At 43.1% G+C, this 27,410-nt stretch overlaps 4 protein-coding genes across 5 annotated transcripts in view; 2 read left to right on the top strand and 2 right to left on the bottom strand.

Annotated features, from left to right (window-relative positions):
• Positions 1–172: 172 nt before the first annotated feature.
• Positions 173–1,132, bottom strand: yip7 (yippee interacting protein 7). Its single transcript, NM_079220.2, has 2 exons — positions 846–1,132; positions 173–789 (listed from the first exon to the last, which is right to left on the bottom strand). The coding sequence occupies exons 1-2, from the start codon at positions 1,103–1,105 to the stop codon at positions 237–239; spliced, it is 813 nt and encodes a 270-aa protein (NP_523944.1). The 5' UTR covers positions 1,106–1,132; the 3' UTR covers positions 173–236.
• Positions 1,133–1,736: 604 nt separating this feature from the next.
• CG10477 (uncharacterized protein) lies at positions 1,737–3,149 on the top strand. 2 transcript variants are annotated; one of them, NM_139753.2, is made up of 2 exons: positions 1,737–2,002; positions 2,055–3,149. In NM_139753.2, exons 1-2 carry the CDS (start codon positions 1,743–1,745, stop codon positions 2,611–2,613), a joined length of 819 nt encoding a protein of 272 aa, NP_648010.1. In that variant the 5' UTR covers positions 1,737–1,742; the 3' UTR covers positions 2,614–3,149. The 2 variants fall into 2 exon arrangements, with proteins under 2 accessions (NP_648010.1, NP_001303385.1); NM_001316456.1 differs by having other exon boundaries at positions 2,055–2,827.
• A 6,881-nt stretch (positions 3,150–10,030) lies between these two features.
• Positions 10,031–27,410, bottom strand: part of PVRAP (PVR adaptor protein) — a 29,110-nt gene continuing 11,730 nt past the window's right edge. The window contains exons 2-7 of the mRNA NM_168153.2: positions 18,198–18,288; positions 16,491–17,278; positions 16,186–16,288; positions 11,456–11,717; positions 11,011–11,339; positions 10,031–10,930 (exon numbers count right to left, since the gene is read on the bottom strand). Of these exons, the coding sequence (NP_729124.1) occupies positions 10,721–10,930; positions 11,011–11,339; positions 11,456–11,717; positions 16,186–16,288; positions 16,491–17,011 (1,425 nt within the window). The 5' untranslated portion in view covers positions 17,012–17,278; positions 18,198–18,288 and the 3' untranslated portion in view covers positions 10,031–10,720. The remainder of the gene's footprint in view (positions 10,931–11,010; positions 11,340–11,455; positions 11,718–16,185; positions 16,289–16,490; positions 17,279–18,197; positions 18,289–27,410) is intronic.
• alphaKap4 (alpha Karyopherin-4) lies at positions 25,327–26,902 on the top strand. The gene is made up of 2 exons (NM_139750.2): positions 25,327–25,696; positions 25,764–26,902. The coding sequence occupies exons 1-2, from the start codon at positions 25,397–25,399 to the stop codon at positions 26,790–26,792; spliced, it is 1,329 nt and encodes a 442-aa protein (NP_648007.1). The 5' UTR covers positions 25,327–25,396; the 3' UTR covers positions 26,793–26,902.

The raw sequence follows: 27,410 nt of genomic DNA, 5'->3' as shown, positions 1-27,410 counted from the left end.
TTTTACAATCCAAGGCCCCGATTTCGTCACCGATCATAAAGTACCCACTTTGGCGATATCAAAAGCCAGAAGTGTATTAAGTTAGTCTATAAGAGTTATTATGAAATCTGATTCATTAAACGGTAAGAGAGTAGATCTCAATCTCTAGACATTATTTAAAAGTCTAACATGTGTAAAATCATGATTACAGTTTTATTTATAATATTTTGCAGTTTTCATATTTCATACTTCAACACTTAGATACCGGAAGTTTCCTTGATCCAATCGCGATAGTAAGTGATACGGGTGAAAGCAGCTGGTGCGCCAGACTCGCAACCATCAGCGGATCCAAAGGAGGTGGCACCGATGAGGACACCATCGAGAGCCAATGGGCCGCCGGAATCACCCTGGCAGGTGGAGGCCTTGTTGGTGGTGTCAACGCAGAGGACCCTGCTGGTCACGATCAGGCTTCCGAAGGTTTCCTGGCATTTGGAGTTGGAGATGATGGTAAGGTCCACGTACTGCAGATCGCGAGACACGGCGGTGGCTTGGTCGGAGGTGAGACCCCATCCGGAGGCAACAGCGGTCTTTCCCTCGTAGGTGGAGTAGCTGTTGGAGACGGCGGGCAGGCTGATCTTGTTCACGGTAGCCGAGAAGGACACGGACGAAGTCTGGATCAGGGAGATGTCGTTGCGGATGGTCAAAGCCAGGTAGCTTTCGTGCTGCCTAAACTTTGAGCTGCTGACGACTTGGGTGAACTCGGGGCTAGTACGGACAGTGGCACCGTAGTAGATGGTCACGGAGGCGGCACTATATTGGAAATACTCTCATTAGACCTGGTCTTGAAGGACGGAAAATGCACTTACCCGTCGGTACAGTGAGCAGCAGTCAGCACCCACTCGTTTCCGATGATGGAGCCACCGCACCACCAACTGCCAGCAGAGCTGGAGAAACTAAGTCCCACCTGGTAGGGGAACTGGCCGGCAACGGCGTCCTTGCCGTTGGTGATGCGACCGGTGATGGATGGGGTCGAGACCCTGTCACGGGGATGTACAGGGGCAATATTGGGCAGGAGCCCAGCGGAGGCGGAGGCCAGAGCCAGAACCAAAACTACGAAAACCTTCATGCTGATGGTTGCTCAAACTATGAGTGATTTTCCCTTTCCAACACGGCCTCTTTTATACCCAGACTGAGAAATCTTATCTGCATAGATGGCTGGGCAAGTCCACTTAAATGTTCTGATTAAGTGTCGCAAAAATTTTTTTAAGTTTATTATATGGCGCTTTTGTAAAATTTTTCTATTTGATAAGATATTAATGTAGCTACTGGCATTTATTTCTTCATCACAAATTAGGGACTTTCAAATTGTGCGAATAAAAGATAATTACTTTGGTAGCATTACCACTTTTGTGCTTTTGTTTTGCTAGTTGGGATTTGCTTGGTTAAAAACAATTATTTATTACTTATCAATATTTCTTTATCTTAACTGCCTATTTACGTTGTAACTTAAAGAGTAAGCCATAAAGAATAGGACTTTATAAAAAGATTCCAAAGCAAACATTTGCTTTTATTTTATTTAATTCTTGGTAAATTGGAAGCAATATTGCCATAATGATGTAAGGTACAGTGGTTTTAAGACCTTTTTAAGCCTATTTAATGGTTAAAGATTTACAATTCTGTTGTTTCGCTGCTGATTTCAAAGACAATATAAAATGATCCTTAATACCAGAAATTGCTCACTCTTTAAAGTGTATTCGATCCAGATGAAGGTTTTTGCTGTCTTGGTCTTGGCAATTGCCACAGTTTCTGCTGATATCCTGCGCCAGGACACTCCAGTACATCCCCGTGATAGCTCAGCTGTTCCGTCCATAGATGGTCGCATTACCAATGGAAACAAGGCAGCTGCTAACCAGTTTCCCTACCAGGTGGGACTCAGTTTTAAAAGCTCGGCTGGCAGTTGGTGGTGCGGTGGTTCAATAATAGCGAATACATGGGTACTAACTGCTGCTCATTGCACCAAAGGGTGAGTAATTTTTTTAAAAAATCGATAATCGATTTAAGATTTATTCTGTTAGAGCCTCTTCCGTGACCATCTACTATGGGTCCACCGTTCGCACTAGTGCCAAACTGAAGAAAAAGGTCTCCAGCTCCAAGTTTGTGCAGCATGCCGGCTACAATGCGGCTACTTTGCGCAACGACATCTCCCTGATCAAGACTCCATCCGTCACTTTTACGGTTTCCATAAATAAGATTGCCCTGCCCGCCATCGCCAGCAGCTACTCCACCTACGCCGGACAGACTGCAGTGGCTTCCGGATGGGGCAGGACCTCCGATTCCAGCATTGCCGTCGCCACGAACCTTCAATACGCACAATTTCAGGTCATTACCAATGCTGTGTGTCAGAAGACCTTTGGGTCATCTGTGGTCACCAGTGGAGTTATCTGCGTGGAGTCCATCAACAAGAAGTCGACCTGTCAGGGCGATTCTGGCGGTCCGTTGGCTTTGAACAATAGACTAATTGGTGTGACCTCGTTTGTGTCCTCCAAGGGATGTGAGAAAAATGCGCCTGCTGGTTTCACCCGCGTCACCAGCTATCTGGATTGGATCAAGAACCAGTCCGGTGTGTTTTATTAGCCGTAAAGCCACGCAGTCCAGTTTTCATATTCCTAAAAAGCATTGCCTATTTTTGAGCGGCTATAGGAATGAACCCAACAGCGCAATCTGAATTGTAACTGATTATGTTTTTTATGTTGGACATACCCTTATCTTTTTCTTATCTAAAACAAATATTTTGAGTATTAATTACGTAATAAGGAACCTTTTTATTCATTCCATACAAGAAAATACCAAGAATTTTAGAACGTTTTTTTATTATTGTTAAAAATATTAGAAAATGGCCTTGATCCAGCCCACATCCTGCCCAACCTGGCAGCCATCGGGTGAGCCAAATGAAGCACCACCAGCCGCTCTCCGTACCGACGAAGCTTAGTCCCACCTGGTAGGGGAAATTAGAGTTTAAATGGTTTTTTTTCTACAAGAAATCTACTAACTACGTTTACCTTCCCGTGTCAAACGATTAAGTTTCCGAAACTGGTTGGCTTATCAAGCAGAAAGCTAAAATCCGTATCAATAAAAATCTGTATTAGTTATCAATTGGATTGTAAATTTTCAAGTGGGTAATACCCGAAATTAATGTTACCTTATCTTGGGCAAATACAAAGCGATTAATTTTGGGAATTTTCACTTGGACTTAGATTTGCTTGATATAATATAAAATGAACGTTAAGCTTAATAATATCTACACACCTTAAAATGTGATTTTAAATTTTTCACAATGAAATAAAATGAGTACGATTATTATTATGTTAAGAAAATCTATTTGCTATATACAAGTTACACTATTCTATGAATTGTTTTTCAAACTTCTATAATACAGTATTGCCTAGACTGATATTTCTTGTGTTCTCCATTTGCAAACGGAAATGGCCGCCGAGCACTTCAGTATTGTTTGACTTCCATCCAATGGCGGCCGCATCATCGAACTTTTGTTTGCTTTTTGTTCAATTTTTATTAGATACCATTTGTTTGCGTGCCTTGACTGTTTTGCTACTTGAGCCGAAGCTCCAAGGTTCGAGCTCTGTTTTTATGTTTATGCGGAAATCTGCAGAAATTGTGTCAATATCAATAAAATTAGATTAGTATCGACGAGGACGACGCCGACAAACAAGCAACCGAAGTGTGGCAGGCAACAAATAAAGTCCCTTCCCCTTAGCCTGCCTCCCACTTCCTTCCCTAAGCCAATTTCATGTGTTGTGGGCTGCTTCCGTTTTCGAGCTCACTTCCGGCCCACTTCCTTTGGTTGTGTGTGAGTGGGTGTGTATGTGACAACTGTTTAAATGCCTTGAAATTGTTGCAATTTTGATCCGTCCCAATTGGATAAAGTTTTCGGTGGGCACTAAAGCATAGGGCCCCACTTAATCTCAGTTAATTTTCTTAATGGAAAAGTTTTTCTCAGTTCCTTACATTCATTTTCTCCCTTTTGACTAGGCTCAAAAATTGCTTTTCACTTAATTCTCGTTTTCGGGATTGCTGGTGAATTTTTATGCAGGAACCCAATTTTCATAATGCGCAAATTAGAAAAGTTTTTCGCTTCAAGTTTACCATGCGAATTTTTCCTATTGAATTTGCGCTTGACTTAAAGCTGTTTTTCCCTATTGATTTCGCATTCAAAACATTTACGTGGCATTATCGCTGGCTTTTCATTTTCTCACTACCCCTCAACAATAAACAACATGAACAATTGTGTCTCCATTTCTCATCTGGTGGCGTAATCTTTTATATAAACACAGCCCTGGCGCTCCAACACTTTCCACTCGGTGTCCAACTAAGAAAAACATTTGCACGAGGAGCTCGGAGAATGGCGGGAAAAGCCGGAAAAGTCTGGTAGTGGAAGAGGGAGGTCTTCACTCCGCGCCGACTGAATCACGTGACGAATGATTGAGTGCACTTCTGTGTGCGCTTTTTCACTTAAAATGTGCGATTTCAATCACTAAAAGCAAAGGTACACATCGCAAAATCGAATCAGCCATGGCTGATGGAGTTTCTGGAGTGCTTGCCGCACTGGTTTTTTGCCAGTCGAAGGACCATTAACCGCAAGGTGGGCAAAAACAAAAGACATTCGCAGTGCATTCAAACCGGAAGAGGAAGTTGGCAATAAAAACGCTGAAACAAGTTATGTGCAAAATGTCCGGGACACGTGATGGACTTTTCACCTACAAAAAAAAAAAAAAACAAAAGAAAGGAAATACGAGGAGTTAGAATGCCTGAGGACCTCCGCTAAACATTCCGTACATCAAAAACGACGCGCCACTTAACAAATCCCAAGTTGTCGTTGCGTGCCACGTGACTGGCATACAAAGCGCCCACAGGACTCCTGGCAGGACCCGAAAACAATAGCTCTGCTTTGGTCCGCCGGAATGTTCTTGGCCCGCTCGTTACTTTATGGCCAGCCGGCAAAACGCTTTCACGCACGCCCACCCACGCCGCCGCCCCTCTTGTCCAGCTGGCGACCTGCCGCGCTTAATTTCCGCTTGTAATGGACGCACGATAAATCCTGGCAAGCGTTTCCGAATCTTTAGGACTTTCCTCACGCGGCACGCAATCGAAATATATATTTTTAGAGACTGCCGCCCCCTCACTTGGACTGCTTGTTGCACTCGCCAAGTTTATAAGTTTTATTAAATTTGTAGTATCTCAGTTGGGACATGAGGAAAGTATGAGCCGGCTTGGCATTTTATTATATTGAAACAACTTTTAGCTTGAAAATTGAATAAATGGAAGAGGTTTTCGGAATTACAAAGATAGAGAGCAGAAATTGTAGTCTTTTAAAACTAAAACAGAAAAATTAAAGTTAATGTATTATGTTTATTTATCTTCAACCTTACCTATTTTCATGGGTATGAACTTACTTTAACATTTCCTAAATTCGGAGTCTGCAACTTTCGCTAGACCCATCCAATTCGGTGATTTCAAATCGAAAATCCTTTTAACTTGCAACCGCAATGTGCCAATTGCCAGGACCATTTTTATTGTCGCCCGTCGTTAGTCAAAGGCTAAAGTCGGTAACAACTATTGCCTGTCTCGTTGGTAGGTACAGCCCCCCCCCCCCTAAATCCATGCCATCCCCTTCGAATTTGCACCTGAGTTAGCCCACCTGTGCGTGTCGCCTAAGCCGGCGATAAGGTGAGCACATTTGGAAGGACGAACCGAACCAAACCGAACCGAACCCCTTCGATCCGGAGTCCTGGATCCGTGAGTATCCCGCTTTCGCTACGTGCCTTTCTTTGCGGCTGCGATAAATTGCTATTGGTTTGCAGTTGGGCCAAAAGGTAAAGCTGCTAATTTATTAGCCAAAGCGACAAACAAAGCATAAATAAGCACGGGTTTGGGTTCGCAGTCGTGTATCTGCAGTTGCGGCTGTAACCATCCGTCCGTCTGACCTTAAACATTCGATTTGCTCATGGCCATTTCGGCTTTAATGTGTGTGAAAGTGGCATATAAATTTCAATGGGGCGTAAGGATCCGCTAAGCTCTTGGCTTTCCAGCCATGTGCCACGCCCACCCTTGGGGGGGGGGGTTATCTTGTCACTGTGTGTGTACCCGTATATGTGTGTGTGTGTGTGTGGTCCAAACAATGGGAAAGCGACAACGACAACGCATATTCAATAATGTCGCTTTCAACTTTTATGCTTGCAAAATGCAAAAATCTGCAGTCTGCAGAGGAGTGGCAAGCGGGCACAGATAGTAAGTTGGCTAAACACATTCATGCATTTTACAATGCTGCCAAAGCCCGTCGGACTAAAGTTCTTGGCTGTGAACAATAGAAAAACGAATTAAACAAAAAAGCCAGGCCAGCGGCAGCATTCACATAAGTATATGTTTCTATGAACACTTGAAGAAATTTCCACAATAAGTGGAAAATATATATCTATAAAATCTGTACGCAATTTTAACCAGAAATTGAATTCTTATTATAACCGAATTTTGATATATCAAAGTAGGTTGCAGTCTTTGTAAATTTAATAATAAAATTCACCTGTTTGGTAGTGAGATTTCCTTTTTAAGTGTGCATGCCACCGTTTGTGGGTGTAGATGTGTGCCACAACAATAAGCAGAAAGGCAGCAGCTGCAACAATGGCGAACAGCAAAAATGAATGCGAGTGCGAATCCAAGGGAATGCGGAGCAGGCTCTGCAAGTCCTCCACTGTTGCTTTTACTGGCTTTTGTTTGCCCCACCACCTCCGACCTGCCACGCCTCTCCCCCCCCCCATACTCCTCGTTATTCAACGCCACTTTTGGCACCTCTCGCCCCGCTCCTTTGTCGCTGCTGCATTAGCCACCATAGTGCATTAATGTTGCACGCTGAGCATGTGTGTATGACTCTAGATGGGCTGGCTTTACTTGGCTTGCGACTTGCAAATAAATGTGGAGCATGCTAAACAGAATCCGATCCGACTTTGGTATCTGATGTGCTGGCCAAATGGATAATCAATGCCAGTCCTGAAACTTGGAAAGATTATTTATAGGAAAAATTAAATTCAACTCAGGTTTCAAGATATAAATAATAATAATATCCAATACAAATTCCTAAAGATACAGGGTACTACTTGCCTCGGCTATGATTTCCATTGCTCTCACTTTATGCCCTTTGTTTTATTTTCTTGTATTTTGCACTTTTTCGTGCCTTTTCCGCAGCAGCACTTACATTTGATCGAACTGTGCCGGCAAAGTGTGTGATTTGGAAAAGTTTCAAGTGGCAGGGCAGCCGTCACAACTCTCTGGCAACTGCAGATTCGCCTCCCGCACCACTCGAAAAATGTGGAATCCTGGTCAATAGCATGCAATTTGGGTTAGGCAAACAGGCAAACAAGTGGGGTCCGGGCAGGGGTACGGGTTCGGGTACGGGTGTGGCCAAACATTATGGCATAATCAGCAGGGAACTCATCCACAGGCAGCGTTACTGCGAGTGGGCCACGTTCGCGTCTGCTGCATTCAATTGGCCAACGGCGCTGGGCGAACTCTGTCTGCCAATTGGCCAAAAATGCCACAAAAACATATTTGGCAACGCAGCAACGTCAGCAGCAGGACAAACTGCTCCTGGGTCAATGTTGATGTTGATGTTGATTTTGGACATGAGAGCCAGCTGCAGCAGCAGCAGCACCAGCAGCCGGAGTTTGGGCCATAAAATCAGGCAGTCAATGAGCCAAATAGCCGAAATGGCTGTTATTGTTATTGCCGCAGCCATCAACTCCATGCATAATCGAACTAGGACTCTAGGCTCTCGACTGCAGTTTTGTAATTGAGCCTGTCACTTGTGGGAGGAGCAGGACTTTCCCCAAAGCGTTCAAAATTGTGTACATAGCTCACGGACTTTAATTGGGCAATCCTTTAAAATGTGCAACAAAAATATGGCTGGCTAGTGGATCTTAATTAAAGCTAATTCCCTTTACTGAATTTAAAAAGTATTTTTTTTGGAATTTACCATTTTCTCTTGGAGAGATAGCAGTAGCTTTAAACACTTTACTTTGCTGTTCTCTTGAAAACTTTTTTGAGGATGTTAAAATAAAGCCGCCATGAAAGTGCAGGCAGGCACTATAATCCCGACATAATGTTTAGCATTCTTGTAGTCGCTTTTCATTCCCGACAGTCCCCAGACAATATTTGCATGAAACTGTTACTGACACTTAAACATATTCCTGCCAAAAAAAAAAGAAATAGAGGCTAAGAGAGGGAAAAGTTTTTGTCGCTGTCGCTTCCTTTTTATTGTTTTCTGTAATTTTTCGTTGGCTGGCATTGTTGGAGTTTTAATGACGAGCAGGACTGGCAATTGTCGCCTTAATGTCATCCAAGGCGACAACGTAGGCACAGGATGCACGAAACTCTTAGCCGACTTTTTAAGTTTACATTTTTATGCGAATCTCTGGGTCCGACTGCCAAAGATACTTAAAATGCAAGCCCAACAAGTTTTGGACAGGATTGGGATAATGGTTTTCATTTCCAAGCTGGCTCCAGGCACTGAAACCCATTTGAGAATGGTAATCCTGAAAAGTTCCTTTACCTCGGAGTCATAAAGCACTTATAGCTCATACGCCATGTGTTACGTTTTCCAGTGAGGGAAAAAAACTTGCAAGGCATTCGCAAACACTCTCACTCTCGGCGGTTTCACAAACATTTTTAATTAGCCTAATGAAAAAGTTGAGACGAAAAGAAAATCCTCTTTTATACTTCTATTATAATATCTGCTGTGGGTTCGGTGGTTCCATTACAAAAGACAACCCGCTGACAAATGAAGAAAACGCAGCGCAAATAAGCAAAGCTATATTTCTCGCCATTGTGCAGCTGAAGATGCAAAGGGAAAAGGTTTTCCCGAGCTGTAGAACAAAGAAGGACGACAAATGAAAAGCGATTGTAGCAAGAGAGCAAAAATCCAGGGTAAATATAGGGAAAAGTCTTTTTCGTTTGCTGCTCGCCATATAGTTGCCATCGAGAATGTTCAATTAAAAAACTTTTTCCATGCAAAGGCACCAGACGAATGCCTAAGCCACTTACAAATTATAAGCTTCCCTTCCCAAACAGCAGCCCTTGCGCCGTATATAATTGATTTTCGACGTCTTCTGTTTGTTGTTCCACTCGACCACTTTGGCTTATTAAATATTTAAGAGGCAAATTGTCAAAAACATCCAACTGAATGACAGGCCATCCCCGCAGATTTCTTCCCCCGTTCTTCTCCTGCCAGTTTGTTTGTGCCACAATAATTGACAAATAAAGTGAAAAAGCAGGGAAAAGTTCTCAAAGTCTTTTCCTCATGAATACTTCAGGCCTGAAGTCTACGATTTGGCGGGTGTGGGCGGTATAGTGACAACTTCTTTGGCAATTTTCGAATTATTTAAATGACAGCCATTTCTTTTTTATTTGGCCTTTACTTTTATTTCATTTGCGCGCGCCTTCGTGTGTAGCGATGCCGATAATTGCAACAAAGGAAAAGTTTTCACCAGAAAAGTAGACAACACTTTGACAACGAACACGAGGATGTGGCTGTGAAATAGGGGAAAAATGGGGAAAATCGCCGCTGGCCAGAAAGTTTTCCATTGCAAAGATTTGCCACAACTGAAGCAAGAAAAGCAAAAAATGTGTTCGGGATAGCTGCAATTAAAAAAGGGATTACGATCTTGGCCAGACTTTCGATTTGCTCCTTTATATGCCACCACCCGCCTGCTGGCTTCCTTCCGGCCTTGATTTTCTTTTCGCTTTTCGATTAAAAGTTTAGCAAATTAAAATTGTATAATGACGGTGATTAGGCCAACAACAAACGACCTGCTGCAGCACAATGTGGACCAATCGCGTTGAAGGCGGCTTTAAAGAGCATTGAATGCGAAATTGTGTCGCCAACAAATAATTAACGTGTGAAAATTCATTTCAGATGCCAGCTGCCACTGCCCAAAAATTTGCATAATGAGTGAGAGAGGAGAAATGGATTGTTATTACTCGTGTTCAGTGTTTTCTTTTTTTATTGTTTCTCTGCGTTTTTTTTTATATTATAAATTAAACAACTTTATTTACTCAATTATGTTACGGTAGTGAATTATTTACATTTTTGGGTCGATTTTCGGTTTGTGTCTGTTTTGCTTACATTTAAATATGCATTTCAATTTGGTATATATTTATTTATGCTTAACAGTGGGAAGCAGCAACAACATTTAACATAGAGTTTTCCTTACATGGAATATTATATAATTTTTGAATTATTTTTATAGGCTTGCAGTTGAAAGTGCTGAAAGAAAATTGAATACCAAACATTCAAGACTGACCAATTTTTTGGTCAAATTATTCAAACTTGAAAATTACAATTTATAATGTCACTTAAGTGTTCGAATAACCATTGAATTGGCAAAAGTCCCCGACTTTGCTATAACCTCAAGCACTTTTCCACCATTTTTATGGTTACATGTCGTCAATGCATCAAACCAACAAATGGGGACAACCAAAACCCGAACTAAACTAAACTAAACTAGAGATACTTTCACCATTTATCAGCTAGGCGTTTCATTTGCAGTGTCTGTGTTTTTCTTTTTCATAGAGTATCACATTTTCTTGGTATCGGTTCGATTCAAGCAAAACTATTTTGCCGCACCAGAACTTAAATGTAATTTTGTGCTACCAGTTGATCGATTTCCTCCATTAGCTACTGCTGCTGCTCCGTCTCCATGTTCTTGGCACGCAGATACTTCAGCAGCATCTGCAGCGAATCGTAGGTATCGAAGTCGTCGAGATTCCGCCGCGAAGATGACATGTTGGTGGGACGTGGCATGGCCAGTGGGACGGGCAGCAGTTCGGGCATCACCGAATGGTGGGTGATCAGGGCCTTCAGGCTGGAGAACTCCTTGCGGAAACCCTGGAAATACGCCGAAGAATTCCAGTTTGATGGAATGTAAATATATTAATAGATTAATGAGAAAATTTCAGCTATCTCACCTTGATTTTGTAGCCCCTTGGGGAACGTAGGATTATGTAGTTAGCTATTTTCGGCCCAGGTGGCGAGGGTACGCGCAGTGTCAGTGCATAGCATCCTGGTTTGGAGCTGCTCTTCCGCACGAGAAACGCACCTGGGCTCTTGCTTTGCAGGACTTCAACGGCTATGTCCCTGGATATGCCCGCCTGGTACCAGCAGGCATCCTTCAGCTCGAGATCCTCCTCATCGGATCCCACATTACCGAATGCGTTGGCCAAACTGCTGCATCGCTGGCCAACGGCACCCTGGTTCATCCGCAGGCGATTGGCAAAGATTTTCGGACTGGAATTTGCTAGAAGAATAAAAGGAAATTTTGTAAAGGGTTTAACAATCATATTATGTTAATCTTTTCAAACAAAAACTTTATCCACAAATCTAGAGATGTAGATGCTAGATATAAACACTTACCGCTGCTCGTTTCTCTTAAGTAGCGCTTCTTCAGGTTGAACTCGTTATTGTCGTTCAGGTTAACATTGTCCAGCATCGGGATGGCTGTCAAGGATTGGCGGCACGAGTCACCGAACTTGCTGTCGATGTAGGAGTCCTCGTTGATGTAGCCATTCGAGTACACCGGCTGGATGTCCAGCGGCGCGCTCAAAGGAGTCATGTCGCCCACCAATGGGCGTGACTCCTCGTTTTGGCGCAGCAAGCCCATTGTCAAGCGTTTGACCTACAGAGAAAGAAATCATAGATATAGGAATCAAATTCGTTTTTATTTCAGCATTCTAACATTTCTTTATTTCTATTTACATTTATTCTTCACTAAATACAAGCTCATATGTTTTTTCAAGTGTAGACCCAATTCAACTTAAAGTTTAACGAAATCCGCCGAAAAAAGGGATCAAAGACGATGGCAAAGCGTTCAAGTGGCAACAAAATTAACTACAATTTAAACACCTTGTAAGCCGACAAGGATCAGCAAAGGATGCTGCAGTCAAGGGCAACGGCTGGGTGGCATGGTCGTGGGCGTCGACCGTGTGAGGTGGGTGGAAAGGGCGTGGCCCGCAGCCACAGACGGAGGCGGTGCAGAAAAAAGGCAAGAATTTATTACCGAGAACCGCAGCGAGACAAAATGCTGGCAAAATGCGCCGCGCCACAAAAGGCGGACTGCGAACTGCAGGCGAAACTTTTTTCGGGTGTGCACTTAAACAGGAAACGGATGCTTGGACTAGGCATTACCGGTGGGTGAAATGCGAGATGGTTGGGAGGAGGTGGCGGGGCTCTGGAAAAAAGCGAAGAAAGAGTGCAAAGTGCACAAGGAACAGAGAGAGGCGCATAAATTCGTGGCAGACTCTCGTGTCGGCTACTTTGCCCCCACTACGAGTCCTTTTATGGTACATTGCCACCGTCTAAAATGTTGCATAGCAAATGGCGGCCCTGGCATTCTAAGCGGAAATGTGCCGCAGGACTCGGGACTAAGGACCAGTAGCAATGGCAGTGGCTGGAAAAAGAATGGCGAACTATAGCATGAAGAGCAAGTGTTGAGTTGTGGTCGGGAAAATACCAATCGACTGCGTAATGCCCTTGTAAATGAAAACTTCAAGAGTGAAGTGAGTAAAAATACATAATAAAAATGTTACAGGGAGTGAATCGTTTCATAAACATAACACATATTGAAATACCTGAAATATCTGGGTTAAACAAAAGGTATTTTCAATAAACTATACGTTTTATAGTTATCTACAGAGGTATCCTCTATACGCTCCCTTTTCAGTGGGTAACTAATGATAAAACCACCGGCCGGCGATAATTCAGATGCACTTGTACGCCCATGTTGAGATCGTGTTATCCTTGCCCCTTCGCCGGCATTTCGTCCTGCTTTCGGGGTCAGTGGCTTTGAAAAAGTCTGCTGGCGCTTGTAGAATAGTTGTCTGCCCGAAACTAGACTACAGTCTAGTTGGTAGCCTCGCTTATTTTCCGCCACCCAGCCCCATTTTTTGTGGCATAATTTAAGGCGACATTGACAATGAGACGGTGGCTGGCGGAGGGTTATCCTTGCTACCTGCTTTTCCTGCTTTGACGGCAATTGTTTGCCCATTGCTGCATAATTTGGGAAAAAAGTGTGCTCCTTACGCGAAGAAGAGAGATGAAGGCCTCATTGTTTGCATATTTCACGGCGCATTGCACACTGATTTGCGGCCATGTTTTCGTGGGTATGTATTTATACTGTTGGAGTTCAGTTCCTTTCGCATGCTCTGTATTAAAAAAATGGGGGCCTGTTTCAGGTGTTTACATTGCGTGGCAGCGTATTACCTTGCCCCATTTTCTTTTATATTTACTTTTCAGCTTTTGCTCATTTCTTTCCTCAATTTCAGACTAAATATCTTGGCTTTTTTTCCCCGACTACACTAATTACCCTGCTCGTTTAATGAACTGCCAGCTAGCTGGACATTAGTGGCAGCTGTTGCAAAGCCAAAAGAGGCGGCACGTGCTCGACCTCCCCTAAAAAAAAAAAAAACAAGGCAACAAAGAACACTTGCCGCAAAATGCTCAACATTTATGCAAATTTAATAAACTGACTTGCCAAAGGATAAGGAGCCAAAAACGGGGCTAAATAAAAGGGCAAAGCGAAAGTCGAGCGAGCTTAAATCAAATACACCAACTGGCGGTGGGCGTGTGTATATATTTGTTTTTCCTGTGTGCTGATGTAGATGGGAGGGCGTGGCACACAAAATATTATTTATGACATTCGAGTTGAAAATATATTCCGTGCACACATGATACATGGGTAGGCGTGACGCAGCCGGATCGCAGAACCGAGTCAAACCAAGTCAAACCCAGGGACCAGCCGCATGTGGCAGCTGATAGCTGTCGCTCAGAGTGTGTGAGTGGTGCACTTAAATAAAAAGTGCCCAACGAGATCTATCATCGACTTAGGTAATCAAGTGTTTTCTCGAACAGAAATAAAGTAGAAATAAAGGGTCTGAGAAGTGGTTTAGCATAGCATTCTATACTTTGGTAATGATAGTTTTAATGCCTTTGACATCCATATAAGAAAGATATTCTCACAGTGCAGCCAGGGGAATGGGTAGTCAGGTCTCGTTTGCCGTTGCAGTTGCAGTTGCTAAACAAACATTTAGCGGCGCCGAGTCAACAGCATCGATGCATCAACGCCAGCGGAGAGCAGAGCGCCCTGACAGACAGTACGTCATTTCCGTCTAAGTCGGATGTCAGTGGTGTAGGAAGAGGGGCAGGATGTTTTGGGGGGTGTGGTGAAGGGGGGGGGGTTCGGGGTGGAGCAGCAGGACGAGTGATGCCATGGACAAGGATATGCGGGTGATGTGGCACTCAGACTGAGACTCCGATTCAGACAACCGACAGCAAACTGCATAATGTGGCAACGCATTTGTCTTTGACTCCTGCCACAAGACCAACCCCCCCCCCCCCACTCGTTTCGCCCATGTCGGGGGTCGCATGTGCAGCAGTTGCCTGCTGCTTTATTTTGCTTATCTGAAATTGAATCAGCCAGCCAAGCAGACGACGACGTCGACGACGGCTATGGCAAGTTGCCTGTTAGGCACAATTAGGGAAGCATCACGCCCCTCTGCAAACGCCCCCGACCCCTCCCCAGCCCGCACACCACATTTCTGTCCCGCCCATGGGGGAAGCAAAAATTAATTTGCTTATCGGGCCGCACCCTGCAACAGAATGATGTTATTGACAGGCAGCAGCATGTCGAACCACAAAAAAGGGGGCTCAAAAAATAAAGAACTATGCAAAACAAAAGGATATGCCTGCCGTAACATGCGGCGTATGCGTGTTATTTGCTGTTGCCGGCGAAAAATGTTTATAGCCGAAATTGATTTATTGACAAAACAAGGGAAGCGCACGCTGCACAGGAATATGAAAAATACCAAAAGCGAAAGCACAAACCCTTTTCTTTTATTTTTTCTCTTGCGTTTCTTTGTTTTCCGACCTCGAACATATGCGGAATGTGTGGGGGTTGTAGTATGGCTATATATATGGCTACGATCCTTGTATTGACAATATTTATGGTTTACCATTAGGGCCAACTGATTGCTTTTCGCTTTCGATACGATTTCAATTTCTCAAAGTGTTTCAGAGCTCGTTGCTGTTGGTGTCGTGCGCCGGATTCGGATTCCCATTGATGTTACAGTTTCGGTGTGTGACTTGGCCTTGATTCGATTGATTTTTAGTTGCATCGAACTGGGGTTAAGCCCCTCACCATCGAGTCGGAGGCCATTAGTTTACAGACGTAATCACCATAATGCGCAATCGAGTCGCATTGCTGCCATAAATAAGACAAACACATAACGTATACGCAGCGTGGTCGAGTGCCAGCTAGTCTCTCTCGTATGAATAAACTCGCACGTACTTATCGCATAGACTATGCTCGACTGAGCACAGCTGCCTCGACTCCATATCTACATATATATAAATATATATATATATATACATATATAGAAGGGGAACTTACACACGGGCATGAATATTTAAGGCGTTGAATTTATGAAAACAACGTGCCGCTGGTAGAGGAAAAGGCTAAAGTTTTGCATTGCAAAACTTCTGCCTCGATCTCGCCCATCACGTGACAAAGAACACGGGCGAAACATTTGATAAACATTTCGCATGTGGGCAGCCCTTCGACTCCTTCTACGTGTTATGACACAAAGACAAAAAAGTTGAAACGGAAAAGCCGAAAAAAAAATCCAGCAGGCAATCCAGCAAATGGTCCGTAAGGACCTCAAGCATTGTGGGTCCCAACTTGTCTAAACTTTTTCGCCTTAAAAGGCAGCTTAGCCTTTTATTCCGCGTGCGGGAATACTGTCTGCCAATAATTCATAACAAAGCGTCGAAAATTCAGAAGACATTTGGGCCACTCCTTCTGCATGGGGAAAATGGAAAACCAATATACGAGGTCCAAGTGTTGGCACACCCTTATCAAAGTCAAACCCATCAAATATGTTTGATCTTCTAATGCAGGGCAAAATATTTGCCATCCTTTGGCAGGAAAATCTCTTGAATAATCCTTATACTACGCAGAAATTCCAGCTTTTCGAATGTCCCTTTATCACTCATACAATTTTTCAGGATGTTTCCTTTCTGTTCTTCTGGTATCTTAACTTAATGCTTAGTTCTATTCTATTGGGTTTATAGTTTTTATGGTTTTTACTCACCAGAGGAGGTTTGTCTGCCAATCGCTTGCAGCTGTTTAGTTCGGTGGGCGAATTATCCTCATCGGAGCTTGGTGTTTGGGCCACCTTCTCGTTGTCATTGCAACTAAATAAGACGTTTTTAAAATTCTTATTAGTTATGTGTAACGTTGGTAGAAAAATAGAGGCTTTAATTAAAAAATATTTATTATATTATATACTTCTGTAGTTATTGAAGTGTTCTGGTTGTCGTGTGCTTTTTTAATGAATGTGATTAAAGCATTGATTGGAGGAATCTACATACACGAATCGCCTTGAAAACTACTCACTTGAGATTCGCGTGCGTGAAGAGTTGCAGTGGGCGGCGTCGTCCTAGACTCGCTGGTGAAGGGGGCGTGGCCAGACTAGTCTTGCGGCTTATTGTGGCGAGTGGTGATCTCAAAACGGCCGGATTTGCAACTCCAGCTGGATGGCGATTGCTGCAGGAGGAGGATCGAAAACGGGCTCCTGCGCCAGTTAAAACGGCAGCCAAGTTGGCAGCTATGCGATTGTCGAATCGGTTGAAATACGAATTGGAGTTTGTATTGGAGTTCGAGTTGGGGTTCTGATTCAAATTCCGATTTATATTTGCGTTTGAATTCGAGTTGGAATTGGAATTGGAATTGTCCGCCGTGGGCGAGGAGTTGCTGCTGCTGCTGGTGCTGCCATTTCTGTTGCTCATGGCCACCGATGTTGCCGCTGTGCCCGCGGTCGTCGATGTAGCTCCTGCTATTATTGTGCTGCTGGCGCTGGCCTGGTCATAATCCAAATTATTGTTGGTTATCATTGTGGCGGCCTCGCTTTTGGGCATTAACTTTTGGCAGCGGGTGTTACTGGCCGACGCTCTGAATTATGTGCGCATATAAAAAGCGCTGCGGGCGGCTTTTGTCGCACTGCGTGAGCCCGCCAGGACAATTCAGGACATCAGCAGCGAGTTCCAGTCACCACCAGGACGAAGCTCGCAGCGGCCTTTTATTAAATTTGACTAGAGTGGGTGGCGAATGGGTGGCGTGTGGGTGGTTGGCAAGCCGCAGGGGTTCACTTGCTCTTGCCGTTGCTGTTGCTCCACTCGGAATGACTGCAGGACGAAGGACCATGAACGACGACGATTCGCAGATTTAAACACAGAATTAATTCAAGCGGAAATTGGCAACGCAGAATGGGGGGGGGGGGGTTTCGAGGGCGGTAGTCGCACAAAAACCAAAACAAAAATCGAAAGCGTGAAGCATAAACAAAAACGGCAAGTGAAAACGCAAATGAAAACGCATAGCAAAGAGAAATATTGAGGGGGAAAGCCACAAAAATGCACATAAATAGGGATAGGAAAATGGGGAGTGGGTGGTTTAGGTTGGTCGGGGTGGCGGGTATTACAAGGGGGATTTATCAGCCAAGGGTCGCAGCCATGACGTCACACCATAAAGCGCATAAATAGCAGGATTCGCAGGATGTTCATGAACATGGTGATGATGATGATGGTGATGGTGTTGTTGAAATGTTTTTGTTCGGTGGTTGTTGTGATTGTAAGGGAATACATGATTCCCATATTGTAGTGGTTGTTTTTTTTTTTTATGTTTTTGTTTTGGTTTTACGTTTTCCATTTTATGCGATTTTCGATTACACAACGATTTTCCACATTTCACATTTTGCAGTTGCAAGAGTATTTTTTGTTTTTCGCCAATTAGTTGCCAATTTTGCGCATAAGTTCGATGCCAATTTCGATTCGTTTGGTTATCATGTTTTAAGGCCAAATTTCATGTAAATAAAAATGGAGAAAGAATATGCCAATTTTGTAGAATGTTTTTTGTTGTGCGCTTTTCAAATTTGCATTGAAAACTGCTGGGGAAAAGCGAAAGCGATATTGCAGAATCGATTTTTTAGCATCCGGCTTAAATTTTTCGATGCGGTCCGAAAGCGAGTTTTCAATGCAAATCCGTGGCTAGTTTTTCACATTTTTTTCCATCGGGTTTTTGCTCTACTTCTCGTATTGATTTACTCACATTGGTTGGGGGGCAACCAAACTTTTCATTGGGCTTTCCTCCAGTCGGCTTTCACAGACTTTCACAGATGCAAGTTGAGTCCGTTCATGAGCTGCAAGTAAGGCAGAAGAAAGATTTTGATTTAATTAAAATCAACTTAAAGCAGCGCCCAAGTGTAAGCACATGTGTGGCTCTGTGTGTGTTTCAGCGAGGCTGTTCTATGGCAATCATTAGACGTTCATAGTCAACACCTCATTAGGCGACTAATCAAGCGTGCGCTGGGCACAAAATAACAACCAGTTCAGTCCACTGGCAACAGATTAAAGGAGCCCCGTGGCCCCCAGGATCAGCAGAAGGAGAGCCTGGAGGGGGAACACGGAACACGAAACAAGGCGCCAAGCCACAGACACTAAGCAAAACCAAAGCAAATCATCAAGATTGCAGTGGGCGGTGGAGCCAAATTCCAGCTGGAGATGAGAGCGTTTTAGCCCCAAGAGCCCAGGACAAGCTCGAAACTAAATTACTGCACGGAAAATAAATCTAAACACTGCTTCACAAGTGCAGAAATGGAAGGTATTTTCAATACATAATAATATTAAATAATAATATACTAGCCTAATGAATCGGATTTGATTATTTTGTTTACTAAGGCAAGAGATATAGATTAATATAAGATATTACACAGATTTGTTCTCTGTGCACGGCTCGCTGGCCGAGCAATGAAGTAAACACGGAGACGATGCCGCAAATAAAACGCACAGATTAAAGGATGCCCGGGTGAAATGTCTTCTTAATTACTTCGTGGAGTCCAGGCCCTGAGACTGCGAAGGATAAACAAGCCGTGCTGGAGTTGTTGGCCGGGAGAAAGGATCTGCCGGCTGCATGGGTGGGTGGTTGAGTGGGGCGTAATTGAGAAGTCGCCGGGCTGGGACTCCGAATTGGGATTGGTTCGGGTTCTGCTCTCGGGTTCCTGCGTCTGCAGCGCAGTTTAAGCGGAAGTAATTTAATTAATTACAAATGAAACGGAAACACGAGCAAAACGAAGGCGACGGCCATCCCGGCTATTTCCCTTCAGAATGCATCGTGTGTCGATTGTGTTTGCCTACTCGAATGGGGCAAGTCCGTAAAAACAGGAACAACCAGAAAACACAACGAACAACAACAAGTGCCACCCAGCCCAATTCGGTTTTTCTTTCTTTTAGCATGCGGCCCAACAGGGAAAGGCCTAAGCGTTTTCCAAAACAACAGCGGAAAAATTAAGGGACCAGCCCCCCCCAGGCTTCCCAGCAGAGCAATTAAATTTTTCTATGCCCCAGGACCGCAAACTATTCGATGTTAGAGTGCACGTTGAGAAAATACATTGTCTAATTATGATTTAGATTTTTTTGTATTTAAGTAGATGTTTCATAAGATATTTTATGTTTTTGCTGTAGAGCTGAACCTCCAATTGAAATATGTATAATCAACAAAATCTTTTAAAGAATGTGGTATATAATATATAATTATTATTTCAGATTAAACATTATTTGTGCTGTCTGCTGTATATGCCTATTATTTAGTTCAGTGTATACGCACACACATTGTGAGCACACGCACACATTGGCACACGCATTAAGCACAGCTCATTTGCATTGCGGTTTTAATTGGCAGAGGAACGCGAACGAGGGGAGTGAGGAAACTGGGCTATTACCTCTGACCCCAGTCTGCTCGGTTCGCTGGCAGGGCTTACAAGGATAATGAAAACAATTTAACGACTCTCCCGACAATTCACTGGAGCTGGGGACAGACGGCAAACGAATCCTGGTTAAACAAATCTTGAATCCTTTTTGCCGCCTCTTGCATTTGCGTTTGCCATTAATTTTTATCACCACCGCTTTCTGCCAACTGCCCAACTGAATTTTGCGTGTCTGCGCACAATATTTTCAGATATTTTTTGACATTTTAATGAAAATATTTTGCGTAGCAATACGAAAAGCAGAGCAAAAAAATAATAAAAAGGCAGTTAGTACAGAGCGGACAGGCGAGCTGAGTGATGAATCCTTTATCCCCTCACTGGCTTAATATTATTTTAACGAAGCGGATTCCCGCGGAGCATGATCACTGGAATGAGGGTCACTTTTAAGCCCTGCTGATGGCCAGTAATTAAATGCTTGACATGCCTTTGGGTGTGAGGTTTGGCGGGCCGAGGATTAGCGCCACTAAGAGGATATCTCAACGAAGGGAAAATCCTGAACATAACCGAGTGCGAAAGTGAAAAATTAACGACGGAGTCCTTCAGAAGTCCACGCCACTCATTTCTCGCAGTGCAGCCCGGAAGGTAAATTAACGCCGAAGCTGGCTTTATAATTATGGCATGTAGCTAAGACGATTGTTGAGCTACAGCCGTCATTTCGAGTTTAAGGGAGAATGGGATTGTTACTAAAGCAAATCTGAAGGAATATCAATTTCAAGGGTATTTAATATTAAAAATGCCATTTAGACTTAACACCATTATTTCGTAATTTCCGAAATTCGGTTTTTGACTAACTGGAATTAACAGTTTATTAAAGCGTGAATTGCATCCTGTTGGTCCTGTTTATTCTCCCCCGCCCTTCCCATTAAATATTTACAAGTTCTCAATTTGCCTAAGTGAGCATCGTAACGCAACAAAGCCGTAATAAAATCAACAAGCCTAAGCAAAAATATTTGTTTGCCCGTAAAATAAGAGGAGAGACCACGGAAAAAGGCAAACAGCAGACAGGATAAGAGCGCGGAATTGTTCGCAAATTAAAAGAAATCAAAATCATATGAGAATTTTCAAGTGATTGCCGCGCGAGTCCTTGTTCGCATTTTTTTTCCTCACTGCCAGGAAGCGGGCCAACATAAACAAGCAATTTAACAGGCACTCACACACACACACCCCCTCACATCCCCCAGAACACACACATCCTTAAGGATCCGTCGCCAGTTGGCAAACAAACGAAGCGTTCAGGCGAAAAAAGCCAGCGGAGAAGGAAAAAAAAGTCGGGCAGCCTCGAAACAAGCAAAGCGTTTTATACGCCGACATCGGTGTGCTAGTGTGGCTGCCTGTGTGTGTGTGTGGCACCGCAGATTTCTCTCACCATCATACATAGCATCACACCCACACACACACACGTGCCAGCCGCAGCCTTAAAGTATGCCGCAAGTTTTGCCGCTCTTTGTTAATGAAATTTTAATCAAGCTGGAAGCGAAAAAGAGTTTGCCAACCAAGTTTGGCGAGCACACATGCCGCACTCCTTTGCTGCGGCTCCTTTTAAGGGGAATTTCCCTTTTTTGCTCCGCCAAATAGCCGGCAGCTTCATTAGAGACGCCTCGGTCCACGCTGCGTATGCGTAATAATTTATTTAAAATGCAATTCGTTTATGCCAGACATTAATCATTCCGGCGAATGCGATAAGACATCGAGTAAGTCACGTTCCGAGGTCGGCTGCATTTATTAACAATTTGCGTCATAAATAAAATTGAAAAACATTCATAATGTCAATGGCGGCGAACGCAGTGAACGAGTGAAAAGTGAGTGAAAGACGTGAGAGCATGAACTAATGGCAATTTCATAAATTACACCCAGTTGTGGATGGTTAAGGGAGGAAAAAGGCGGTGTGGATGAGCGGCTGGTTTACATAAATTAGACAACAAATTTCCCAGGAAAATGGGAACAACGCGCTGGCAAAAGGTAAATCACAAGGCGGCCCCAAAAATGACAACATTAAAAGCAGCCAGGTGGGGTAACGTACTCTTAAATGAACACCGTAAGAAAATCCAGTATGCAGACTAAATCATTTCAACTGAACTTATCTATTGATGTATAACTTTCTCTTTACTTTTTTTCCAGTGATAAATTTGCGAAAACACTTTTACTTAGAGCCTTAATTCCCTGCCCATTTTTTCGTGGTATCAGGCCGAGTTGTTTAACATATTTGTGTTTTGCTCTGGCTGTTACGCCTTTTCCTGGCCGAATTCGAGTGAATAATGTTCGCTTAGCACGGCAAATAATTATTTCTCGCTTACTGCCAACTGGCATGCTATTTGGCAAAGGCTTTAAGGATAGCTTTTGGTCCTTTTCGACCGCCCATCGCCACCCACTTGGCAAGCCCCCCGCTTTTGGTCTCCACTTCATTATGTGAATTTTGAAATTGTTTTTTCTTTTCTTTTTGCCTCCTCACTGTTGTTTCATTGTGTTTTTTTGCTGCGGGGCACAAAAACACCAAATATATAAAAAGAGACTGAAAAAGAAATGCCAACACGTTGGCTTGGCTGAGCAACCCCTCAAAAAGGTGTTGAGTTGAGCTAAATTACAAAAAATTGCTGCTGTTGTTTGTGTGCATTTTTCTTTAATGATTTGAATATGCAAAGCGCGCCAAACGAAGCGAATGAAAAGAATTTTAATTAGTTTTGGGAATGTTTTTCGGTGCAATTAAAGCCAAATGCCAGCCAATGCAATAAACAAAACAATTATTATTCTCGGATATTTGGCATTCGAAATTCTCCATACTTTGGCTTATGAAGGCAAAAATGATTGGTATGCCTGGTGCACAATGGTTGGTTAAATGCTAAACTGTTTTCAAAAATAAAAACAGCAACAAAATATGCATGGCGCAGCGAATCGATTTGAGAAATCCGCATCGAATTGGCAAATAGCTTAGAATTTTTCCTCTACAAAATGCCGGAGAAAAACAAACCAGGCCAAGATGGCAATAAGGAACAGAAAATGTCCGTTCACAAGGATTCCTCTACCTTGCTTTAAAAGGACAAGAGAAGAGAAACTATTTTATATACGTATACGAACAACGGAATAATTCGACTACCTTTCGTTCGATGTCTGGCCAATGTCCCATGACGTCCTCCTCCCCTCGAAAGCAATAAATGTTCAAATCAATTGAAACGTTTTGCCAAAGCCTCACACCCAGTGTGAATCCACCCCTGATATAAATCGAAGGAGCTGGGAATGGATTCCTGGACAGCTTAAGGCGGCGATTTGGTTAGCCTCGGAACAACAGAAAATCGATAAGGGATGCCAAGGAATGTCAACTTGTTTTGAACTAGTCAGTCAGGAAGGCGGGCGGGCAGGCTCAAGGAAACCAGATTCTGTCCCACATTTGAGAGCAGAGCCGGAATTGGATAGTAGTCTATACTACACTATATATACGTATTTCTGGTCCACAATTCGACAGAAGTCGACGGCAATAAAACGCCATTTGGTCATAAAAATAGTCGAACGTTGCTGGGTCAAAGTGAATGCGACAACTGCCCCAAGGGGAGGCAGTGGAGTTTGGCAAATGCCCCGAGGAGCAGGGGTTCCTGGATCCTGTCTGCCATGGCAAATTACGAATTTTGCATATTGCCTTTCTTCGTTGGCCTTCTCTCTGATGGCTGTTCCCTTGCCCCTTTGGCCCATTAGTCATTTTGGTGCCGGGTGAGTTTGGCCAGAGACTACGACTATGGCTTGGTGTGTCGCCACTTTGCAGGATGAATGACCCCGGCATAGTTGCTGCCTCTATTCCGCCAGCCAATCCACTCCGCATCACCCCGCCTCGGAAAACCTCGGCTGGCGGAAATTGCGCACACGTCACAGGGCGGCAATTTTCATATAACCGTCGGCCATTTGCCTACTCCTTTCCTCAAAAATGGAGAAATATCGAATGCATATTCCCATTTTTTAAAGGTGAGAATGAATTTGGTTCATTTCATAAAATATTTATTTTAATCGGCCCCATGCACAAACGCAATTGTGGAACATTTACCCATTTGGTTTAGTTACGTATTTTTACGACTGATTTATTTTTGCTGATTTAACGCTTTCAAAATGATTCCTGTCGTTAATTAAATATTTGTTTTAAACACTTCAATGCCCATCGTGTTTAACCCTTGAGCCTTTCTGCATCGCATAAATTCACGTTTAACTGATTTTCGCAACCAAATGCATCAAAAATTCATGCGTGTGCAATTAATGACATTACTGGAGCTCTTGGCCAGTACGAGGTATTTTTTATTCAATAAATTATAGTCATTATCATTATTAAACAGCATGAGGGGCTCTCTTCAAAATGCCGAGCATTACCGTAATGCGTGCTCTACTTAATTTTTAATCACAATGAACGCCATGAAATTGTCATAAAAACTAAAATTTCATTTTATTAAATGTGTGGAAACAAACATTCGGAAGATTGTAATTTTTAGACAACTGCATTGGGAAAATCACTTTAAAAGTTTGTGCATTTTCGGATCAAAGATAGATTTTTTTGGTTCTTTAATGTGTAGTTTTCGCCTTTAAGTTGGTATTTTTTCAATTAACTGCCACTCCCACACCATTTCCGCCCATACCCACACACATTTATCCACATGTAGGTCAAAAATGGCAGAGCACAAGCAAAAGCGTTGCATACCTTCGGGCTGTCAATTTATTTTTCGCGCTTCGCATGTTCTTGGGCCATGTTTTTCCGATTCTCCCGCGCCTGTTTTTGCGTCCTTGAAATTTATGCCTTCGACGCAGGCAAAGCGCCAAGTGTTGAGAACATCGGAGATAGGCACAAGTGCCACATGGCATGTAATGCGCTCATTATGCTGCTGTACCTACACGAATATATATATATATGTATATGTATCTACATATAGATGGATGCCACATGCAAAGGATGCCTACCGCCTTTCGCCCTTGGAACTGGGCCAATGTGAACGGCATTGTCTTTTGGGTCGCCTCCGCCGGAGAGATAATAACAACAAATTATTACACTTGCCGAGGGACCGTTATAGTGGAGCAATGGGATGGGGAGCAGAGGTCTTTACTGGGGTAACTAAATTAAGCATATCGTTGATAACCTAACGCAGATCGGACGGCATGCGATAAGGCATAGTCCTTTATCCTGGCTGGCTCTTTGCCAGCTCGTGCTGTGGGTTGAAACTGGGTGGGTGGCCTTCATCTCTGCACTGTGAAAAATATTTGGAGATTCTGTTTGCAATTCAAACAGAATAAATATAACATGCAATCATTTCAGTTGAGAGCTAATGTAACCTTAATATTTATTTATAACTATAACTATCACAGTTATACAAAAAGTTCCCGTGATCAAGAAAGTTTCCGAAAACGATTCAGTTAAGAAGGTTCTGCCCTATTTGTTAAAAAAAAGAAACACAATTTTATCGTAGACCAAACACATAGCAAAATTTTAAATACACAATACAAAATTTTCCATACAAATACAATGCAGAAGCGTAAACGCCGCTTCCTAAAAAAAGGGCAGAACTTGATGATGCTGCGGACGCTTCGATTGGAAAAAGCCAAAAAGGCTGAGCTCCAGAAAGAGCTGACTATTTACAATGCTTTAACCAAATGTAAATTAACCTCCTCGGAAGTTGTTCCCGACGTCAATAAGTTACTTAAGAGCAATACGATAGGAAACCTGGTGGAGTCCCTTGGCCACGGAAATAAGAACAAAATTCGAGCCGACGCCGCAGATGCTTTAGCTCATATAGCCAGTGGCTCATCGGAGCACTCAAATTTAGTGGGTTTTATATTATTTTCTAGGCTATTGCTATTATTCCTATTATATTGTAATTAAACTCTTGCAGATTGCGAAGGCTGGCGCCGTGCCACGATTGATTCGCCTTCTTCAGTCACCCGATCCTGAAGTCTGCGAAAAGGGTATATTGAGTTTGGGGAATCTCTTGCACTTTGCTCCGAACCTCCGTGACTATATCATAAGACACGGACTTATGCAAAAGCTGATGTCTATTATTCAGGATAAAAGCACTTGCACTTTAATGTTGAGTCATGTAACCTGGGTTCTAAGAAAACTGTGCATAAGCTCTCAACCATCGCCACCTGATAATGCAGCTGAGATCATTCAGGCATTGAACATAGTATTGTACAACCCAGAGGCCAACGTTTTAGAGGACGCACTTATGGCAGTGCGTAATTTGGCCCATGGAAATGAAACGATTCAAATGTTACTTGATTTTGAAGTTGTACCCAGGATCATATACTTGCTGGAGCATCCGAACGTTACGGTTCAGAACGCCGCACTGCAAGCCCTAATAAATATAGCAACTGGATCCGAAGAGCAGATTCAAGAGTTGCTTAACAATAACCTTTTGCCCCATTTATCGGCTCTGATGTCCAATAGTGATCCAGATATTCGCTGTCAAGTTCTTAAGCTTTTGCTAAACATCGCTGACGGAAATATATTCCAAAGGCACGCCATTATGAATGCAGGTCTCCTGCATAAAATACTGGAGTGCTTAAAAGCTGATGCGATTTCATTAAAATCTGCAGCTGCCTTGACAATCACCACGTTGGCCATCGATAAGGACAAGAATCTCCTGTGCTATCTTATGAGACAGGGAGTAATTCCAGAGTTCTGCAATTTACTCTTCTGCCAGGAAAGAGACATCTTATCTAATGTGCTCGATATACTGAGCACTATGCTAGATGTGGATCCATCTTTCTCGGCAGAGGTGTCCGGCATCATCGAATGGAGTGGAGCTTTAAATAATATCAGGATGCTCCAAAGCAGCGAACATGAGGAAATCGCAGCTGTGGCACGTAAAATCATTGGTAACTACTTTCCCGCCAAACCACACATCGCAACTAAATTCTAATGTGCTTTTATATGAAGTAACATTAATCATACCTTTGTACTTTTCCATCCAAATTCCAGAACTTTTTCTATATAAAGCGATTTTATATTGAGTGAATATAAAATGATTTGAAGAACACTCTCTCTTAGTACGGCCATGGCCTTGAAAAGAGATGCTTAAATACTGGCCGCAAAAGAATCGTTTTTATATGTATGTGTCTGTATTTTTGTGTAGGTCCTGCATCAATTGAACTTCCGCATGAAAAACAAGTTTCGTGCGAAAGCCAGATTATTGCAATCATAAATTTTTATGATTTTCCCATTGGTTGCAGCTCGAGGCAAGAGTGTGGAAAGTGTGGGCGGTAAAAGCGTTCCGTGTTGCGTGGGCAGCGTGGGAAAAGTGCTGGCATACCGCACCGAATTTTATGTGTATTTAATAGCCTTGCAGATATGATGCAGAAAGTTATTATACCCAGCACGGCCGAGTCCTCCCATTCCCCAAGCAATGCTGTAGGAAACCGATAAAGAAGGGGAAAATAAGCTATATATACTTATACATTTTCCCATATCAGCGGCCTGAGTTTGTGTTTTTTCGACGGCCATTAAAATGAAATTTAATATAAACTTAGCGCCAAATGAC

The sequence above is a fragment of the Drosophila melanogaster genome, chromosome 3L (assembly GCF_000001215.4).
Source record: "Drosophila melanogaster chromosome 3L".
In the NCBI taxonomy this organism is placed as follows: Eukaryota; Metazoa; Arthropoda; class Insecta; order Diptera; family Drosophilidae; genus Drosophila; species Drosophila melanogaster.
The sequence above is the reverse complement of the archived record's forward strand: the minus strand, read 5'-3'. Positions and strand labels throughout refer to the sequence as shown.

What these genes read in the sequence shown, in the direction of transcription:
- CG10477 (NM_139753.2), top strand. Translation starts at nt 1,743, where the DNA reads ATGAAGGTTTTTGCTGTCTTGGTCTTGGCAATTGCCACAGTTTCTGCT. An exon ending in GCTGCTCATTGCACCAAAGG is followed by an intron (nt 2,003 to 2,054) that starts GTGAGTAATTTT and finishes TTATTCTGTTAG; the next exon opens with AGCCTCTTCCGTGACCATCT.
- alphaKap4 (NM_139750.2), top strand. Translation starts at nt 25,397, where the DNA reads ATGCAGAAGCGTAAACGCCGCTTCCTAAAAAAAGGGCAGAACTTGATG. An exon ending in CATCGGAGCACTCAAATTTA is followed by an intron (nt 25,697 to 25,763) that starts GTGGGTTTTATA and finishes AAACTCTTGCAG; the next exon opens with ATTGCGAAGGCTGGCGCCGT.
- yip7 (NM_079220.2), bottom strand. Translation starts at nt 1,105, where the DNA reads ATGAAGGTTTTCGTAGTTTTGGTTCTGGCTCTGGCCTCCGCCTCCGCT. An exon ending in GCTGCTCACTGTACCGACGG is followed by an intron (nt 790 to 845) that starts GTAAGTGCATTT and finishes TTTCCAATATAG; the next exon opens with TGCCGCCTCCGTGACCATCT.